Consider the following 22,113-nt stretch of genomic DNA (forward strand, 5'->3'; position numbering starts at 1 on the left):
ATGGAATATGACTTGGTCCAAATGAATCCTAATTTGTTTGAATGTCTTTAAGACTACACGAACTTCTAGAGTTAGAAAGTGCAAAAAATTTTTCCAGAATCTAAGTTTCATGAGTGAAGTATTGATACTTAGATGACAAAATGTCCTAGGAAACATTCTATGTAGAATGTATTGATACATTCTAGGGAAGTATATACATTTAGTCTAGGAAGCATTCTATGTAAAAAGTATTGATTCTTCATTAAGATGTATCAATACTTCAGCTATAGAACAATGTTTTCACAAGGTTTTCAAATGATTCAAACTTCTATTTCATCCTTAATGTTTATACAACTACAGTTTCAGTTAAACCTTCATGAAATGGCTTTGAACAACATTCTTTACAAGGATTTGAAGAAAACCTATAAGATTTATGAATGTTATGATTATGAAATTGATGATTTATGCAAAAACTTTTCCCCTTGACTTGTCCCTTCCCATATTCGCTCACTGAGTGTTTATAACTAACACATTAGTTTCTCACTTTTTTTTCAAATCAGTGATTGGTTTGCTACCCTTGTCACAAAGTCAAGCTCCCAGTTTTATTTGGTAGGTGTTCCAGCAGCCTGTTTGAAGTCTAGAGGGTCGAGTCATGTTTCGCTGACAAGTTGACATTTATTTTATTGTTATATATTGAAGGATGATTATTTTATGAGTGTGTAGCCACGAGTGGCAACATGATATATATGTTTTTAAAGGATTTGGCAGTAAAATGTTTATGATGAGATATTTGTATGAGTTATGAGAACCACTTTTGATTTAAAATTTTATTTCCGTTTCAACACATCATGTGGTAGCATTTCACCATATTATGATGCACCCAGTATAATGTATATTAGCGTTTCCACACATCGTGATATAGAACTTCACCATATTGTGATGGCGTACCAAGTAAAAGATTTACTTAGGCTTAATGAACCATACCCATATAGGTTTTTGTGTTGAAAATATCCTCAAAAATGGAATTTGACAGTTGTAATTTATTTTAATACTAAACAAGTTTTATTTTGTCAAATCTTTGTTGAAATCACATGAATTCTTCTTTTAAACCTTGTCAACTTATATGGAAATTGTTAGCCTCTATTTATCAAATGCTCATGAATAGAAAATTCATTGATAACTAAAGTTATGACTCGTGCATTGCACACAACCAATAATCCACTTGTCAAAAGATCGAAAATCTAACAAACTTATGATAAAAATGTTTTGACTCTCAACTCATCATTAAAAAACAAAAATATATCTATGAAGAGTTGGTTGGTTCATAATTCAGGTGTCCATTTAGCCTTTCTTGCAGCACTTCCTTTTTCCCCGAGAGCTGTAGAATTTTCTTGAACAGAATAAATAAGCAAAACCTTTTCTTATGATTATCTTCCATGCCTGTGGACAAATTAAGATTGCTTCGAGTCATTTTTCTTTTTCTCATGCCTAATATTGGGTAATTATTTTATTTAATTTGTGTTTTGTCTCTAAAGGTATGCTTCAACTCCCCATTCCACTAAAGACTCACTAACTTAAGTATCAAAGGCTGGTTGTCGGGCCTATTCCATCACCTTTCCCCTTTGTTCATTTCTATTTCCCTATTACTAAAAAAATACATAATTAAAAATAAAGAAAAAAATAAACACCAAATAAAGCAAAAAAAAATATGCATGACTCTTTTACGTAGCTTTTGGGGCTAATAATTTTATTTTTGTTGTCTTGGTGAAATGCTGTTGTTTTCGCATAAATAAAAGCCTAGCAACTCTTATCCTTTTCGTCCCTTCTTATTTTTGCTTTCTTCCTTACTAAACGACGTCGTTATCGTTACTGATAAAAACCCTCCTTCTGTTTTCTTTACCGACTTTCTCTCCCTCTCTCTACAACTTCACTGGAAAGCAAATCCCTATCTCTGAAGCAACTGTTTTTGTCGCAGCTGCTATGCGAAACTCCAAATCCAAAGAGCAACACAATCGAAGGGAAACAATGCAAATACCCTAACTGGTTGAACCTAAGAAGCAAAAACAAAGAGAAGAATGAAAGAGAAGAAGAAAGTAAAGAGACATGGGATAAAGAAATCAGAAACACAAACCCCCTTCAATAAAAAGAAAAACCCCAACACAATCGACGGATAGAAGAATGGGAGAGGTTGGATCCTAGAGGCGAAGAGAATCAGTAAGAAAGGAGAAAAAAGAAGTAAAAATCTAAAAATGCCCTTCGAACATAATAAAATACCAAGGGACACGTGTTGAATGTAGAGCAAGTATGTAACCAAGAATCAATATAGTTTAGATTAGATTAGATTTAGATAAAACATTGTATCATGATATGCATGTTTGATGAAAGTATTAAAATTGCCTATTAGATTAGTTGAGCATAGCTTAGGCGGGGCCAAGTTAGGCTTGGACCTCGAAGGGCATGCCTAAGATCATCTAAATATGAAAGTATATTTTAGTTAATATTTATCTTTTTGTTTATTATCACTCTTATTGTCTGGATAGATTCGATAAAAACAATATATTATTTATTATATAAAAATAAATAGGAAGCAAAAATAAAATTAAAAAAAAAAGGTCAAGCAGGCAAGTAGAGTTGAAATCTCACCTGGAGGAACAAACGCTCTGACATCAATAGTGTATTTGCAAGTTAGGAATCTTCTTAAGTGACAACAAAAAAACAGTAAAGGTCCATTTAGCTCTGCCGTTGCCATTTGTGACGTTAAAAATTGTTTTCAGCTCAAAAACGTTGAGGCAACAGCAAAAGCATTTTAGTAGCCAGAAAACAGCAAAAGCATTTCCTGTTGTCAAAAACTCTTTTAAATATCGAACAATCAAAATATTATTAAAATTTTTTGAATTACAAAATTATTTTTTAATTATTTAAAGATTGTGAATTTAAAATTAAAAATTATTATATTTTAAAAAATATATAGTGAAAATATAAATATTTAGTTTATGATTTGAAAGATAATTTTTTAGAAAATTAAAAAATTGTTTTTGTTCATATTTTTAAAATTAAGTTTCAAATTTTTTTTGTTACATCTTAATAATAACTATTTAAAAAATACTAGAAAATTACTCATTCTTTACTTTTCATAATCATACTCTATTAAATATTTTAATTTTTCATAAAAATTTTTCATATTAATGTCAAACAGTGAAAAATCTCATACCATATCTATTTGATTTGGTTTTTGTTTAGTTTAAAAGCGATTATGGAACTCTTATGAAAAATAATAACTTTTGAAATTAAGTTAAAACTGTTTAGTAAATTAATTTTTATAATTTTTTTTTGTAAATAAGCTATTTGTCAAAACTTATATAAGTTCTAGTTTTGGTAAAAATTATCATAAATGGTTGAATAAATAACTTTCTATTAGTTATAATTTTGAGAGGGTAATGTTAAGATTATTTTTAATAAATGAATACATTTTTTAAATAATTTTTTTTTTGAAAAATTTGCATATTTTTAAATAAAGAGAAGAAAAAACTCTTCCCCAAAATATTTCCTAAATACATATTTAGATTTTGTTATTTAAAAAACTATTTTTTTAAAAATCTTTTCAAAATCTTATGTGGTCTGGTTTTTACTTTTAAAAAATAGACAAGTTGAAAAAATCCAGACCAAACAGGTATTAATTTTACAAATAAAATTTTTAAGAAAAAGGGGCACTGATTCTTCACAACATTTTTCAAACATACTTTTTTCAATCAAAAAAAATTCTTTTATAATCATGACAGCAATACCAAACTAGGTCATAGTAGTTAAGCTATAGATATAATGAAAAGTTATAAACTAAAAGTAGAAAAATTATTCAAACATAGAAAAGAATTGAGCGAAAATCATAAGTTTATACAAGATCAAAATTATATTATCAAGTGATTATAATTATTGGTGAAGGTTGAATATTTTATCCTTACAAAGAAAAAAAAAACAATTGAATGGTCAGATAGAGCAATCATAAACGGACAACATTAGTAGAATAACATAACCGTACTAATCTAAACCTCCAACATTTTCAATTATTGTAAGGCAAATGCGTCAAACTTAATGATCAAGTGTAAGAAAAGCAAATACAATGGGCGCTCTGGTTTCCTTTTCCTTGATTAAAAATGTTAACGCCCTATGCATTCTGTCCCCTCTCTCCCACTTCCTTCTTCTTATCTTATCCCCATCATAATTTCCTCTTTTATCTTTCTTGCATCAGCTCTTATAAATCAAAGTTCATTGAACCTACTCCCTACTCAAAACCACAAAATATGATCGGATCTTTGACAAATTCCGCTAACTCTTTTCTCTTTTGGGACCCTTTCTCGGCCATTCTTCTTCCGCTAGGAAAGGTGATCTCAAGGACTGGTCCAATTGCTGCCAACCCTTTTCTCCACGTGGCAAGGTGTACATACACTCACATCCGCCTCAAGCTACCGTAGCAATCTCTCCTCACTATTTTGTTTTTTGGCAAAAACAATAATAAAGTCTTCAAAACCCTATCCAAATGGCATCTTTAAAAACAATCATGAAAGCCATAAGCCAATAAACCTCTCCCTCCCTTCCCTTCCCCTGCCCTGCCCTGCCCTCCCTGCAAAAATATACTCTCAGCAAAATCTCTTTGGGGTTCCCGTACACAGTTGATGGACCATAGTCTCTCCCTCCACAAAGCCCCCTCTCTCTCATCCTTTTTACCATCCGCGGTAAAAAACTCGCAGGGGCTCCACATCTTTACCCCTCCGAATTCATTTTCCAACTTCACTTTTACCTACCGGAGATCGCTTAGGACTGGCTTTACTTCTACTCCTTTCAATGACCGGAAGGTACCATCGGTCAAAGCCAGCGCCGGCCCCAGCCACTGTGACTTTAGCAGCTTGAATGCTCCGCTTGAGCCGAGGTCCGCTCCTGGAAAGTTCTTAAGCAGTGTTCTTCAGAACCAGCGACAGTTCTTCCACTTCGCCGCTGCTGATGAACTTAAACAGCTTGCCGGTGATCGTGATGCTGCCGTTGCTCGTATGTTTCTCAGCTCTGCTTCCGATGAAGCCTGTCTGCACAGGTTTGTATGACAGTTGGGTTTCTTTAGTTTTCTAAAAAATTTGTGTAATTTTTTTATTGTTCTTTGAAGCGTTTATTTTATGTTGATAAGTTGTGACTTGGGAACTTTTAATTTGCTAATGACGATTAGAATGTTTGTGCAGTGGAATAGAGCTTTTATTATGTGATGGGTCTAATTTAGTAGATCATGTGTAGAAAAAAGTCAACGTTGATTTAACAATTATGTCAATTTGATTTCAATCAAATTCAAATCCCTTGTTCGAATGAGTTGTTAAATCATTTGTATCCTTGGTCTACTAAATGAGATCCATCAGATAATAATAAGTCTCTTTTGATTGATGTTTTCTTTGGAAGAAACTCATGAAAAATGTAAATGACAGAACAAAGTCATTAATGATGGATTAGTTGTGATATGAAAAATATAGTATGAAGAAGTTTCAGCTATATCTGTGTCTCTAATAGCTTTGTGCTATATAGATGTCTTTTTAACTATTACCTTGTAGATTGACTGATTCTAAGGCTATGCTAAGCCTAGCGCGAGAGTTGTTTGACCATAATTTTCTAGGGTCATAGTGGTATTACCAGTGGTATTTGGTTTTATCTCTTGATCGGCATTGCAACATCTATTTGGGCATTTGAAATTCATTTAATATGCATCATTTGCTCATTTATTTATTTTGCATTCATCTTTTTTTGTGTATATCCTCCATGTCTATCAACTTCTGTCTTTCATTGTTCTTTACTATTAGAGAAGCCATCTATATTTTCTTTGCGCAATGCATTATCTGTGGATATATTCCTACTTAAATATTTCCCAACTGATGCTCCAGTTGAAGTGAAGATCACTTGGCAAAGATGAGTAGCAATGCCACATGCCATATTCAGATAAGGTTGCTGAAAGTAACATCTATTTGATGTGAAAATCACTAACATAACTAGCAGTCGGCTCATCTTTGCCAAGGCTATAGCTAGTAATTGGGCTTTCTTCACTCTGTTATTAGTATCAGGACTGAACAAATATTATATTGAAGCATAGTTTTCAGTTCTTTACCCCTAAAATTTTGTCTAGGTTCATTAATTGTATTCTTTCTATTTTCGCTTGTAATTTTTTTTTTTTGGGGATTTGGGGGAAGGGGATTTGAACTCTGCTCTTCAAATAAGAAATCATGCACCAACCAATGAACCAAATGTTCAGGTGCTGTTTTCACTTGTAATTTAAACTGTGAAAAGCTCAAGAAAGGTTATGATATTTATAAGCAGATAAAAGCCTCTCATTTCATAGGAGTTTCACAAAGGCAGCCTATAAATGGGTTTTAACAAGTTTTAAGTTCTTGACTCTGATGCAATTAAATCTTGTCTAACAATAGAATGGAAGTACATAAAGCATTGGTTACATGCTTATCGTATACTTCTTCCCCTGTTTCTATTGTTGTTGAGTGCAAAAGGAAACGATAATTTTTGGGTATATTATGATTTAACTGAACTTTGAAATATTATTTAGACTATATTGCTGATTTTATCCCTTTATTCCCCTTAAATATGTAACTAGTTATAACTGTAATCTTCTCTTTACTCTTTTAAGTTCATACTGTGATCATAAGTTGACTTGAAAATTGTACTTGTTTGTTTGTGGAACTCTTCAGTTGGCTTGGATTAGATAAGAAGTTTATTGTATTTACTGTTTTGTGGTGATATCAATTAGACTTTCTGGCACAATGGCAATTGTCTTCTGCTGAAAGGGAGCTCTCCAAATCCCTGGCTTGACACGTTTTACGATGTACCCAGGCGATGGTTGTAATAGTAATAACCACCAATGAAGTAGGTGTTATTTTAGCTGGCAATATTATCACTCTAATGAATGAGCTGCCATTGAAATACCTCAAAATTCGTATGTTGGATCCTTTGACTCTGTAGATGGTTAATATAACAATCTCTTTTGTTTTTTCTTTTGTGACCTAATTAGATTTTTCCTAATGCCAGAAGGATTGCTCAACTGAAAGAACACTACTGCCAAGCTGCTGTGGAAGATGTCATGTATATGCTAATCTTCTACAAATTCTCTGAAATCAGAGTACCTTTGGTTCCAAAGCTCTCCAGGTGCATTTACAATGGTAGACTTGAGATATGGCCTTCAAAAGATTGGGAGCTAGAGTCTATACATAGCATTGAGGTTTTGGAGATGGTTAGGGAACATGTCAGTACTGTTATCGGATTGAGAGCAAACTCCAGTGTCACAGACAACTGGGCTACTACTGAGATCCAACGGCTCCAACTAGGCCGAGTTTATGCAGCCTCCATCTTGTATGGTTACTTTCTCAAATCTGCCTCCTCTAGATACCATCTGGAAAAATGCCTAGCTTTGGCTCATCAAGATCGTCTGAGTCAGAGGAACTCCCTTCAGTTTCCAGATCTGTTGCCTTGTGGATTTAAAAGTCTGGTCTTTGGCCATGTTAGGGACATGCAATCTGTTTCATTGGGTCAAGGGCCAGGTAGACAGGAAAAGAATCTTGAAGAATTAAGGTGTTACGTGATGGGATTTGACCCTGAGACATTGCAGAGATGTGCCAAAGTGAAATCCAAAGAGGCTGTAAATTTGATTGAGAAGCATAGCTGCGCACTCTTTGGAGATGAGAAGACAGGTGTGCTGGAGACTGGTGAGGTGATTTTGACATCCTTTTCAAGCCTGAAGAGGTTAGTTTTGGAAGCTGTTGCATTCGGTTCTTTCCTTTGGGACATAGAAGAATATGTTGACACTGTGTATAAGCTGAGGGACAACTGATTGGATAGAGGGAGAAATTAAAAAAGATATAGCAGTTTGAGTAAAGTCTCTTTGTACAGAGGATGTATATTTTCTGCTTCATTGCTTTGGTTTGCAAGCGCCCAGCAATTTGCCTTGTGTAGCTATAAGTTGGTATTATAAATAATGTACAGTATAGAACTTTTCTACTGTCTCTCGTTGCAGCAGTGGAGCAATCACCATTACTCAGTTTTTAATGAGGTCTTGCACTTATTTTCTACGTGGTTGATGACAAAATTTGAGAGTTAGCAAACCAGTGGTGGTTAATGTTTCCGCTGAAGGGTGTAAATATTAAAATGTCAAGGGTAAATGCATGATTTTGAATTCTGAGGGCTTTATTTTTGTTCAGAGAGTCTCAAAGGTGGGTTGAGATTGCCTCTTCGAGAACTGTGTAAGTAAAGAATTTAACAGTGTTCTGCTGTATTAATTCCTTGGATTACTCATTAATGTAAAGGCTGTTAGGATCTTTTCCTTTCTCTCCTTCATGGTTTTACTGATTGGGTGATTCATAGTTGTCCTATAAAAGAAGTATGGTAATTTTTCTTTTTCTTCTCCCAGACTGAATAAATTGTGTACTGACAACTGAGGATCTTATAAAAGCGGGATTCTCCTAGTCCTATCCTAATATCTCATAGCCATTATTGTAAAAGATTGAAACTGCTGTATTTATTTCATTTTTCGTTTCTTTTCTTTTTATTGAGAGAGATCCGAAGTTGGATAGATGCGGTTATCATTGACCAAATGCTTTGGTGTGAATTGATTTCACTCTAATTTAGCCAAATGCTTAGGTGCAACTTGATTTCACTCTGCCAAGTCATACGCCTGTAGTTATGGGGGCCAAAAGAGGAACTCTACAACATTAATGTTGGCGTTGAGGGTGATCTTAGAGTTGTCGAAATATCCAACACTCGGATGCAGGTAACCAGAAAACTCGGTTTGGTTTGGCAGGATGTTTGGAACTGACGGTTTTTTTTTTTAACTCCGAATGGAAACCTGGATTGGAAGCACATCCACTTCAAGTAACCTAAATTACCCATGCTTAGAAACCTGGATAGGAAGTCCATCCACTTCAAGTAACCTGTTTAACATGGATGATCGCTTTCTTCTAAAGCAACTTGCTGCTTTTAAATTCTCAAAAACTTCTTTTATAATCTTGTTTCACTCAAATCTGATGCTGTTTCTGATTTAGATTTTGTTACCTACTGTTGACTTGGAAAGGGGTTTAAAGCGTATTGAGTCAACGGGGCATTTTCTAATGCATTAATCAGCAGGACTTTGGCAGCTGGGAACTAGGCAATTTAAGTCCTCCCTTATGTCTGATGTAATCGAGTTTTGATTAACATATTCTAAACTTTAATGAATTCAATACGAAACTCGAATTCTTAATAGAACCATTGAAGCATTTGCATCAATGAACGAATTATGTATAATCCTACGAAATCAAACATAGAAAACAAAATGAAAACTCCTTTCTGGGGAAGGGCGCTACTTTTAATTTGGATATTGACTACACCTTACAATGAGAGGAAAAGGAGAAACTTCCATCATCATCCATGCCTTACTTACTCTTCTCCCTAATTATTTTTATACGGTCTATATTTTAGTAATAATTAGTCAGTATCATCCATGTGAAAGCCAAATGTAATTTAGTTTCATCGAGTTTCCAAGAAGTGAAGACAACTACTCAATATAATACTACGCGTAACAGATCATCTCACCAGGTTTCAACTTTCAATGGTCTATAAACTAATCAAATACCTGCCTACATCACCTTGGAAATTTTGCACCAATTGAAGGTTCTAAGAAAACTACTCTTCTTCTTCCTCTTCTTCTTCATTTCCTTCCTTTGCAAGTTTTCTTCTATCATAGCTCTTCAGAAAAATTAGCAGAAGAAGGATGTTATCTCTCTTCCTCAAAGTCCTTTTTTGCATAGTCAGCACGATATCCAACCTGGTTACTCGCTTAATGTTCTCCGCCACAGCATACCTTCTTGTGTTATTGATCCATGCTTTCAAGGTACCCGGTGAAGCCCTCCAGGGTGCATTAGAACAACTGGCCGAGGCCATCAAGGCATGTTTTGAGTACCTCCTGGAGCTGATTATAGAGCTAACAAGCTCTCTTATCTCTTCTGGTTTTGATCTTTTTATAGAAGCTGTTACTTCGTCTGCTTCTGTTTCCGGGGCAGCTTTTGGTACACTTGTGGAGAAGACGAGAACGTCCCTTGACGAGTTGTTAACAGACATACCGGAGATTGCTGAAGGGTTTTCAGAGATGATTTCAACCGTGGTGGCAGATTTGTGGAACAATTACAAGAACGCTTTGGGATATGTTACAGAAAATGCTTAATTGTGTATTAGCATACATCATCAGGTTGCTTGGTTGTTTTATCATATGATTATAGTGTACAATACCAACAATTTTGTCTCAGGAACTAAATTCTTTCCATCAATCTCTTACCAAAAGCTTAAGGGATGCTGCCTACAATCTTCAAAAAATTGTTTCAAATGATCCATCTCCTTTATTATATGCAAAAAAAAAAAAAAAAACAATTAGAAGGGAAAGCTTATATATATCTCCAATTGTCTATGGTTTATGCCTTCCATCATTGTTATTTTGTATGTAAGAAAAAGACCAGGTTCTTGGTGCCGGTACATATTGACTAGGCCAATATCTATTTCTCCTTTCTATAGATACACAAGGTCGGATGCAGGGGCGGAGGGTAATGTAAATATGGGGGGCCGTGAATTTTTAAAATTTTTTATTATATATATTAATGGCCCCTCTAAAATTTGTAGAGGTTTTTATTTATTATATATTTTTTAATGTCCCTCTCCAAATTTATGAAATTATTTGTTTACAATATATTTTTAATAGTTCCCTCAAAATAATATTTTATTTTACTATTAATATAAATAAAAAATAATAAAATGATTTCATAAACTTTACTTAACTTTACCTTAATTTAAGTTTTTTTTACACATCTTTCTCCCTCTTTCTTTTTCTCTTTTATCCTTTTACTTTTACTTTAATCTATTTTTTATAACTCACCATTAAAATACATTTCATTTCTCGAAAGACATTTATGAGCTTTTGAGCTTGGATAAAGAACGACGGAGATCACTCACCATCATTGTGTGAAATTAAAAAGAGGTAAAATGTTCTTTTATCTTCTTCTTTTTATTTATATTATTTAACTATTTATATATTTAACCATTGTATAAAATCTTATATATCGTATTTAACATTTATATTTTATATATTATAGTTTTATATTTAATATTTTAAATTTAAATAAAAATAAAATAAAAATATCGGATGTTGACTACACATTGAGAAGATCTGGTCTTAGGTTTTTTTATGTTAGTGGTCTGATGTGTTTCTCTTTCCTTTTGTTGCTGGGCGTTTTTGTTCTCTTTGAACAGTCATTATAAGTTTTCGAATGGTTTAAGAATCTTTGGTCAATTAGAGGTTCAATAAAAACATTTTTCAAAAAAAAAATCTAGTTTGATTAAAGTATGAGTAAGTTCTAAATAATTCTCCCATAGTTGAACAATCAAACCTCAATAATTCAAATAATGAAAAAGAGTAATATGAATCAAAATATCCTAAACTCAATCTTGAAGAAATGGATGCTTTTCAAGTAAAATCTAATACTTATAAAACTATGATAAGTCTTTTTTTTCTTATTTTTTTTAATTTACATGTTATATAAAAGTATTGTATATTATAAATTTTTTGATTATTTTTTAAGTTCAATATATTAGTTTTAATTTTTAATCCTTATATCTTTTTTATCTTTAACCCTCTTAATAAAAATTGGCTAGCTCCACCCCTAATAGGATGCAAGATCCCAAAGAATATGAATGTTTTCTAATGTCAGTTTTTCTTTTTTTTTATTTATTTATTTTGATGATAACAAATTATAGTTTGCTGTACTTGTTCAGGAATATGACCACATTTACAAGGAATTGGAGGCACGTTAAGGCACGAAAAGGAATAATTCCAGAGACAAAAACAATTCGTGTTGTATGGGATGCCTGTTCTCTTGAACAAGTCCACGTTGACCTTACGAATGGGAAAGTATGTATGTGCTCGAGCTCACGGGGAACCTCATTTAAAGTTGTCCAATGCTAAGGAAACAATTGACTAAGCATTTGGTCAGAAAAGTATGAGAACGGAAAATTATGTCATCCTATGGTTGAAGTATGCAGTGATGGGGAAGAAGCCGGTGAACTGCAACATCAAAATTATCAAAGACATGGTAAAGTTTAGCCTTTCCCTTTCTTACCCTCTTGACCTTTCTCCAATAGTGAAAGTCAGACTAATTCTCCAATTTTTTTTAGGATAATTAATGTACAAATTTTATATTTTATATAATTACCTAAATAACGTTATTAACTAATTAATGTAAGCAGTGCCTTCACTATTGTTGATTGGTGTTCACTATTCACTATTCAGCTCTTCGTTGTAGTATTTCTTTTTTTTTTTTTTTTTTTTTTGGTTCATTTTTTCTATATGAATGTTCAATGCTCAGTGTGCATGGTTAGGGCCAGGGCCAGCCCTAGAAATAAACAAAAGATTTTGACCAAGCCAACCGATTGAAATGGATTAAGATCTCAGCCTTCTTTTCATTACTGGTTTACGCGGTGGGAAAGAAAAAATCTATTTCATACTTAAGGAAGCCCGAAGGGCTTCTTCATTTTACCACGTGTAAGTTTAAAGAATGGTCATGCCGAGTCTTTCAACAGAGGTATTTTAAATGATTATAGTAGATTTCAATTAGTAATGATTCTGTAGTGACTCTTAATAGTAGGTTTCAATTAACTCCTCTCGCGTGAACACTAATATATTAATATGTAAATAAATATTATTACATTAATTTTACTAAATTGTTTTCAACAATTCCTTCGTAAATAAATAAATAAAAAGACCGTGGCAAAGCACGAGCTAAATTCTAGTAATTATAATAAAAACCCCAATTTAAGTGAAACTATATATTAGGATTAGCTTTAAAACCCTACCTATAATAATGTATATTGAAAATGTTGTTTGATGTATATAGCGTTAATGGAGGAGAACAAAAGAACTGTTGACGCATAGACAACATTGAAACTAGAGAATCCATGGAAAATGGTAAATTTATTGCAAATCGAGTAATATCAGTTTTGTTTAAAAGGTAGTAATATCAATATCTTAATTCTGCTTCAAGATGACAAAACCCAAGCTTCTATACTTCTCAAAATTTAATATCAAACTTTTGTCTTCCCAGGATGAAAAGTATTCAAGAAAGGAAATCAAATGTATAAACCCTGAAAAATCATGCGTATTTTTAAGAGAATAAATTAATTAACATTAACAAGTTTTTATAAATATTTGTTAATCAATATTTATAGTGATATGATCGCATCTATTCCTCATTGTTCATCACCTTATAAGTCTCCCAACAATCACCAACATCAACAAATATTAGAAAAGGTCAAAAGCCCATTCGAATCAATGCAATCGTAATCAAAATGCTTAAAATAAGAAATTAACCACTGACCCTAAATATCATCCACCTACAATTACCACTAGAGTAATGATCTCATGAACTTGATTCTATTGAAGTTACAATTAAAACTTGACGTGGTTCAATTACAACAATTAAATCTTAATTCATAATAAATGCATAGAATTGCTTTAAATAATTAAGATTGAATAAATCTGACTTTATACTTAATAAAAATTTCTTAAAAGTAGATTTAACCTTAAATTACAAACTGTACAAAATTATCAACTCAAATTGGGCCTTGGTGTGTCTGTATAAAATGTTAGAATGCGTCAATTTAAGCCAAGAAAAGTTAGGCAGCCTCGAGTTTTACTAATGCTATGTACATAGGCGGAGAGGAAGGGCCTAGTGGGGCCCTCATCCCCTCTTCCAACAATTTTAAAATTTTTATTATTTTAAATTTTAAAATTTTGTCTTTATAAAAATTTTAAAATTTTTTAACATACTTTTATTTTTTAAAAATTTTATAATTTTGTCATTATAATAATTTTTTATTTAGTGAGGTGCCTTACAACAATTAATCAACAATTAAGTTTAATAAGATTAAAATAAAGCCTATTGTAATAGAATTATTCTCAAACTTCTTTTCTCCAAAACCTCACAACTACCTACTCTTGTTATCTTTTCCTTTTATCAAATACTGTAAAAAAAAAAAGTTAATTTTTTTACACCTTTTTTGCTTACAAGCATTCTCTATGCATAAAACTTTTAATCAGTAACTCAATTTTCATGTTATGATAATTGAAAAGGTTAATTTATTTACTTATTTTATTTATAATATTTTTAACTTTAAATTTTTTTATTTAATAATTTCTATTTGGTGATTTTGATTTAGGATTTACCATCTTAGTCATTTTTTGTTGAAAGCAACAAAATAAGGATTTGATTAAGCACTTAAAGTTAGTTATTATTTATATATAGATTGTTTGATTGCTTTCCCACAAATTATTTATGTTTTTTTTTTTGCTTAGATTAGTGTGAACAATTAAGTTTTTTATTCAGGATTGCTTCCTCATTGAATTGTTTATTGATATTGTATTTAATTTTTGTGATTAATTTTAGGGAATTGCTTCCTTATTGAATTATTTATTAATAGCTCTTAATATTTTTTAGGAGATTGCTTCCCATTGAAATTTTTGTTATTATATTTGTTAATTTTTGTTTGCTGTTAAGTTTATATAGAAATTAGAATTATTGTCATTATTAAATTATTTATGATTATACTAGTTAATTCTTTTAAGTAAATTATTAAGATTGATTCCTTTGAATAATTTTAAGGATTTATTTGTATAATTTTCATGTAAACTTTTTCCATCTAAGTTGCTTTCTATTTTTGTCAAACATTGAACTTTTAGTATAACTATTTAATAAACATTGTCTTTGACTCTTCGTCCCTCTAAACGCAAAATCCTGATTTCACCAATGGTTATATATATTCATTAATAATTGCTTGTACTAACATGTTAAATGTTAGAATGCATCGATTTAAGCCAAAAAAAAATTAGGTGGCCTTGTGTTTTATTAATGTTTTTTCTTGCTTTTTTTTTTCCATTTTCCAAATGAAATTTTTTTATTACTATATAATTTTGATAAATTTTTATTCAATAAAAAGTCAAATTTGCTCAACTTAATTATTTAGAACATATATCTATGCATTTATATGAATTAATATTTATGGTTAAATCATGTCAAGTTTTCAAGATAACTCCCACTAAACTAAGCTCATGGAATCATTACTTAATTGCCTATACACGAATTGAATTGAATTAAATTAAATTCCCGCGTTAACATGATCTTGCCCTTCTAAGTAGATACGACTTACTTCTATTGTAAATTCTATCTTTTGTCTCATCTCATATCATCTTGCTAAATGTGAAAACCCTAACTTACATAAGAGATTAGCTTAAGAAATCTTTAGGTGAGCTAGTGACTTAAGTTTTCAAGAATGATTTTAAGTGTTTTTAAACTTGGAAACATGCACTATGTGATCTCAAATAAGTTTATTGGAAAGTTGAGACTAAAAGAGGACCAAAAGGTTCGGTTTTTAACTAAAAAATAACATTCTGGATCAAAAGTATCGATACTCATTCAAGAGGTATCGATACTTGAAACATAGAAAAAGTTTCTAATGAACAAATCTCAATACTTGTCATGTGGTATTGAGACACATGATTTTCTAGAAAAGTATCGATACCTTCATTAAAGTATCAATGCTTTTAATCGAGGCCTCTTGAGAAAAAATGTTCTACTCCAAAGATATAGATACCTAGACCCAAGGTATCGATACTTTAGCATCAGGTTTCAAAAATAAAAAGGGTAAAATGATACTTTTTTTATTTAAAAATTTCCCTTAAAGGCATGTTTTCTTCAAGCTAAACCCTTAGTTGCCTTTTTCACTATTTTCTCTTAACTCCCAACACCCTGAACCCTTTTTGCTATAAAAAATCCTCATTTTCAAAAATTTGAAGATTAAAAGTTGGTTTTGGGTTTTCTAACAAGCAAAGGTAACATTTGATCTTCTAAAATTTAGATTTCCTTGATTGATTTCAAATGTTTCAACAAATTTCGTGATTGTTTGAAGAAGTTAAGGTTTCCAAAGTGGTTCAATCTTAAATAGCTCACCAAGGTAAAGAATAAAGGAAGATTTATATGTTTATGCTACAAGTTAAGTGAAGAACAATTAGTATTGAGCTAGAAAATTAGTTTTACATGAACTCGACTAGCTTCAAAATGGCTTACAAGAATTATTATGTGATTCCTAGTTTGAGTATTGATTGCAATGATTGTTGAACGCTTTAGGTGCTATCAAAACTCTGAGGAATTTGCCAGAGTGAAGTCTTAATCATTTGTAGAAGTTGAGTATTCAAATAAGTGAGTGGATACACTTTTTCAAGTATTTGGTATATGTAAAGCAAGCATGATTTATTGAAGTGTTTTGTCCTACATGATTAAATACCATTTTTATGATGAATGTTTAAATGTTTTGAATCCAATAATTTTAAAGAAGTTTTTCGAATCGACTATATAATTTTCAACAAAGGGAGATAAGCCTTTTCAATGGTTTCCTTCAAAATGAATTCAAATGGTATAATGAGTATAATTGCCTATATGCTTGGGGGATGTAGATATTCCCACCTACGAGTTTATGAATGAATATGTAATGTATGCTTATGAATTTGTATGTAATGTATTTTTCCACGTAACTATAAGTTAACTATGAGAACGATTTATAAGCATGATTTTTATATAGTCATGAGATGAGATATGGATATGAAAGATCTTATACATAAAGAACCCAAAGTAGTGGGGATTTTGTCCACTATCCGTTTTGAGTTGGGGCAAGTACCACTCAAATGTGGGTGAGGCAAGATGCCACTCACACTAGCTTTAGAAATCCAAGGTAGTGAAGATTTGACCAATATCTGCTTCGAGTTGAGGCAGGCACCACTCATAGTTAGTAAGTATTTGTGACACTCAGTACCTTCATATTATGAAACCTCGATCTTCATAGACCCGTAACTAAAAGTAGATGCGATAACACGAACCAAGGGTAATTTCATCATTTCTCATGGTGAGCTCCTGGAAGTAGTTTTCTAATGTTATTACGGTCTAAGTAAGCCTAAGGAACAAATGAATGATGGAAAAATAAATGAAAAAGATAGAAACACTGATAATTTTCATAATATGGGCAAAATGGTCATTTTACATCTCGGGTCTAAATTTTTACGTTTTCGTGAACTCGAGTATTTTTATACTATTATGGACTTTGTCTCAGTGTCAAAAGAGTAAAAAGGTAATACAAAAGATGAGAGAAAGACAAAGTGACCTTGTTAAGGGCATTTTGGTAATTTACATGATGAATTTGATAAACTTTAGATATAAATATCTAAGTTCCAGCAACTTCCAGTAGCTTCTTCTTCCATCCATCTCTTCTCTCCATTTCACGTTTTCTTCACCCTCAATGGGAAAAAAGCCTTGAATCCTCCATAAATCTCTTATAGAAAGTCCAAGTTTCATGTTTTTGCCCACTCCTTCATAGGGTTTTTCATGCTCTTCCACTTTTACACCTTAATAGCCTTCAAAAGTCTTTTTTTAGTACATTCACTCACTAACTGGACGTGTAGAGAGAGAGAAAGAGTGATTTCCCTTATTAACTTAAAGAATTTCGAAAAAGAATTCAACTACAAAGACCATAAAGGTGAGTATGAGTTAAGGTTAATCTCTTTAGTTGTTGATAATGTCTAGTAATTAGATTTGTGAGTGTTTTATTGTTGAGGTTGTTTATTCATTTTTAGTGTGACTAGAGTAGTGCAAATAATAGCCATTTAGTAGTAGTTGGAAGTTAGTTATGGATGACTAGTAGAACTTGATTTAGGAAATAGCTTTGGCAATGGTGTTAATGCCTAGTTGGGTTGATGGCGATGTTGTTGTGTGTGATAGGTTCCAACGAAACCCCACACCTCCATTCGAAACATTAATCGAAGTTAGAGCCCACCAAAACATCAACAAAAACTGGTGAGTGAACTTGCATTTCAAAATGTTTTGGGAAGTGCCTACATGTTTAAATAAATCATTTGAAAGTTTCATTTGTTTTTGCTTTAAAAATATACTTTGGGAACAAGCCCTTGATGAAATGTTTTTATCTTGTGAAATGTGCAATATGATTAGTTCATGCTTTCTCACATTATATTGATATGTATATTATGCTTTGGATGCTCTTTTTGTGTGATAATGAGGACCCATCTATGTGCGGTGTGGGAGTGCACATGAGCTGATGATGATGATATTGCATTATGCGTGTAAGGAGTGCAAATGAGCTAAGTATGGCGAGATGGTATGCATGATGATGTATGTATATATATATATATATGTTATAGAAAGTTTATGAAAATAATTGTGATTGTATTGTATGTTGGCATTGTTAATTGCTCCTAAATTGCTTTTCATTTCAGCAAGAAAATGGCTTTTTGATGTAACAATACCTCTTTTAACTAAATTGCTCTGTTTTTCACTACAACGAGATTGATTCTTGCTGCAACGAGAAACTCTCGGGTTGGGAGGGGTTACACTAGCTTGATTCTCACTGCAGCGAGAAATTTCCTGAAGCTTCTCGTTGCAGCGAGATTCATTCTCGCTGCAACGAGAAACTCTCTCGTGGTTCCAAAAATTTTGGTGCAGTGCTTTCACTTTGACAAAGATTTTGACCACATTCTGGTTAGAACTGGATAAAGTGGAAAACATCAAAGTTGTATCCAGCCTCTTAGCTTTCTAATGACCCAAAAATCATGTCAATTAGACTTTTGCAGTGGGAGATATACTTGAAAAACTAAAGCATATGTAAACCAAGAATGCCTTTTCGCTGCAGCGAGAGAACCCTCTGTTGCTTGTATTGCTTGGTCGTTGCTGAAATTTTCATTCTATTCAACTTCAAGGTTTATCATGGATCTTGTAACATTAAGGGATTAAACATTCAAAGTTTGAAATGAGGGGTTTTAACCAAAAATTGGACTAAATTGCATGGTTTTATCATAAATGCATCATGTTTTCTAAAACATTCCTTATCGTTGCTTGTTCCTTTCTTATGTTCACTCACTGAGTTTATACTCACTCTTCTAAATTGCATGTTTTCAGATCTGTAGATAGTTGGGATCGGGACTAAGGCGTCCACTTGCATTCACTCTTGATAGGTATCATGGCATTTGATAGCCGTACCCTCACCAAAGTCACTCTACTGGTTGTCAGAAGTCTTTTATATGAGTACATGTACATTAAATGTAAATTGCTAGGAATCACTTGCCAACGATGCGTGTATAGTTTGGAATGATGGTGCCATTATGAGATGGTTATGAATAACCTTATTTTGAGATCATACAAATGTAAATTTTTGGTATCGATGTTGTATTATGAAAATATATCTAGTTGCAAATTACAAATGATGGTCTAGTAATGGTGATGAAAAATTGATGGGATAGTGAACGGGATTACATAAAAAGGCTTGCTTGGACTTAGTGGGCTACGTCCACTGGGCCCATGCGCCGGACATGGCCCGAAATTTGGGTCGTGGCAGTATTAATGCTTGTTAGAAATATTATAGCGGTTAGATGACGATATGATTATGCTACATACATGTTTGAATGAATTAGTATGATTTGATATAGACAAGGATATGATGAAATAGAGCTTAGTTCAAGTGAAACTTAACCTAAAAGATAATCCATTTGAATAGAAGGATTTTTTTGTTTAGAATTAGAAAATGTAGGAAATTATTTAGAAAAATAAGTTTTATACCTAAAGAATTGAGACATAAAGAACATGTACCGATACATTTAGGATAGGATGCCCTAAAAAGCATTTTGTGTAAAAAGTACCGATATATACGCCAAATGTATTGATACATGCTTCACAATATAGTGTTTTCAAGTTGTTTTATAAGCTTTTTCAAAGGCAAATAACTCTTATTTCACTCTAAATGATTTATGCAAGTATGGTATCAACAAAATCCTTACAAAAGGGTTTTGAACATGTTTCAAAAGTTTGAAAGAAACAAGGAGATTTATAAATGACATGATTATGCAACTTATTGGTTATGAAAAAGTCTTCTTCTTGGCTTGTCCCCTTATCTGTATTCACTCACGGAGTCTTTGTAACTCACATGTTAGTTTTCTATTTTTTTTTGGCAAATCAGTGAGATAGCTCTCGAGTAGCCAATGTCTCGAAAATGTGATCCATTCTTTCTCGGTAAGTGTTCTAGCAACCACTTACAACTTAGAGGATCATGTCATGTTCCACTGATAAGTCGGTCTTTATTTTTCAATTATATGATATATGTTGATAGATGATTATTTATGAGTTTGTAGCCATGAGTGGCAAAATGATTTACATGTTTTCAAGTGCTTTGATAGCGACAAGTTATGATTGGCTTGAGAGCCTTACCTTTCACCTAAGGTGCTTATATTTAAGCAAATATATCTTAGTTATATCAAAAATCATAAGCTAGAAAAACATGAGACACAATTTGTCCACATGAACATTTATTATGTATGTGTGTGTGTGTGTGTGCGTATGTTACTAAGGTTATTGTAATTAGACTATGTCATTTAGATATACGTTGATAGTAAGATTATCATATTAGTATGCCATGTATATTGTATGCTATTAGAATCATTTTAATTATAGTATGACATTGTTGCTATACTATGATAAAAGTATGTCATGCCATTTTCCCATGAAGTATATCGTGCAATATGCCACATGGCTATTAATAATGAAATATGTCATGTAATCCTAGGTGTGTTTTTTATTATGAAATATTCAAATTTTAAAGGAATTTTCATCATTTGCTATGATCATGTAATTTAAGGGCATTTTCATAGTTTTGCATCTAATATAACATATGTATGATAGTAGGCTTTTATGTTATTTCAAGTTTTATGAATAACTTTTGTATGTAATTTTACATTTACTTTCGATAATTAGATATTGTTTGCATTATTTAAATGGTTAGTTGACCACCCAAGGTTTCTAGCACACCTATATCATTTTAGATACATGCATGACAACATGAGACATATTATGATACCCTCGATTTTTATTTGAAGATAAATTGGTAAACTTGCTTGCTTAGCTTGAGGAAATCTTATATGTGTGACTATAGTGAGGGTCACTTAGAGAAGTATTATGAAACTTCAAATCTTGATACAAGAATAAAAGAACAAGTTTACTTGATGTGCTTAGAAATGCCTCCTTAAACCAAAAATCTTCACTTTTTATCCTTAAAAATCCATAATTTAGAGTTGTAAAGGTTTGAAGGAAAAGTCGAAAGGAAATTAAGCTTAGAAATGATCAATTTTTTTGCAAGTTAAGGCATGAAGGATCAATCTTTAGGAAAGAATGGTTGATCCCTAAGAGTTTGGAGTCCAAACTTTACATTTTGTAATGCAAGGATTGACCCCTAAAGGGAGAAAGTCAATCCCCTAGCAAACAGAATGCTTGAAAGGCATTCTGTTTTATAAAGATTGACCCATAAGGAGAAAATGGTCGATCTTCTAGCAAATAGAATGCTGGGAAGGCATTCTATTTTGTAAGATTAAACTTCCTTAATTAAAAGGTCGACGCTGAAAGGCACCCCCACGAAATAGAATGTTTCTAGAGCACAAGGATCAACCCCTAAGGGTTAAAAGTATAACCCCTAGGCCATTCCACAAACAAAAAAGGGCTTTTAAATCGATCTTGATCATTAATTCCATTTCACTCGAACTAAAAAACCTTTCATCCACTTTTTATTTTCACACAACTTAAAATTAAAAACATTCTCTTTTTTCCTATTTTAATTGCTTGACCATTAAACCAGTAAAAACTCTGAAGGTAATTTAGAGATCCAAAGAGAGCCCAAAATTTAAAAAGGAGACCAGAAACCTAAGATTTGACTAGAATGAGTCCAAAAGCCCAGATGAGCAAAATAAGTCTAAATGGCCCAATTGAGCCTAGATGAACTAAATGAACCTAAATTGTCAATTTAGACAAGTCCAAATCAAATCTTTAACCTAAATGGTCTAACCCAAGACCCATGTCAATTCAATCTTTGAACCCACATCTAAACGATTTCATCTTGGTAATACTTAAACTCTTAAGCATGACAAAATGGATACAACCTATCCACATGAACATTTATTATCTAGAAATTAGTATGCCCGATAACATTATGAGG

The 22,113-nt window shown here is 32.2% G+C and overlaps 1 protein-coding gene across 1 annotated transcript; it reads left to right on the forward strand.

Annotated features, from left to right (window-relative positions):
- The first annotated feature begins 4,517 nt into the window (after nucleotides 1–4,517).
- On the forward strand, nucleotides 4,518–8,339 carry LOC18612684 (phosphoserine aminotransferase, putative (DUF760)). The gene is made up of 2 exons (XM_007049592.3): nucleotides 4,518–5,062; nucleotides 7,042–8,339. Exons 1-2 carry the CDS (start codon nucleotides 4,650–4,652, stop codon nucleotides 7,838–7,840), a joined length of 1,212 nt encoding a protein of 403 aa, XP_007049654.3. The 5' UTR covers nucleotides 4,518–4,649; the 3' UTR covers nucleotides 7,841–8,339.
- Nucleotides 8,340–22,113: the final 13,774 nt, after the last annotated feature.

Source organism: Theobroma cacao, chromosome 1, assembly GCF_053813885.1.
Source record: "Theobroma cacao isolate CCN51 chromosome 1, ASM5381388v1, whole genome shotgun sequence".
NCBI classification, from domain to species: Eukaryota; Viridiplantae; Streptophyta; class Magnoliopsida; order Malvales; family Malvaceae; genus Theobroma; species Theobroma cacao.

What these genes read in the sequence shown, in the direction of transcription:
- LOC18612684 (XM_007049592.3), top strand. Translation starts at nt 4,650, where the DNA reads ATGGACCATAGTCTCTCCCTCCACAAAGCCCCCTCTCTCTCATCCTTT. An exon ending in GATGAAGCCTGTCTGCACAG is followed by an intron (nt 5,063 to 7,041) that starts GTTTGTATGACA and finishes TCCTAATGCCAG; the next exon opens with AAGGATTGCTCAACTGAAAG.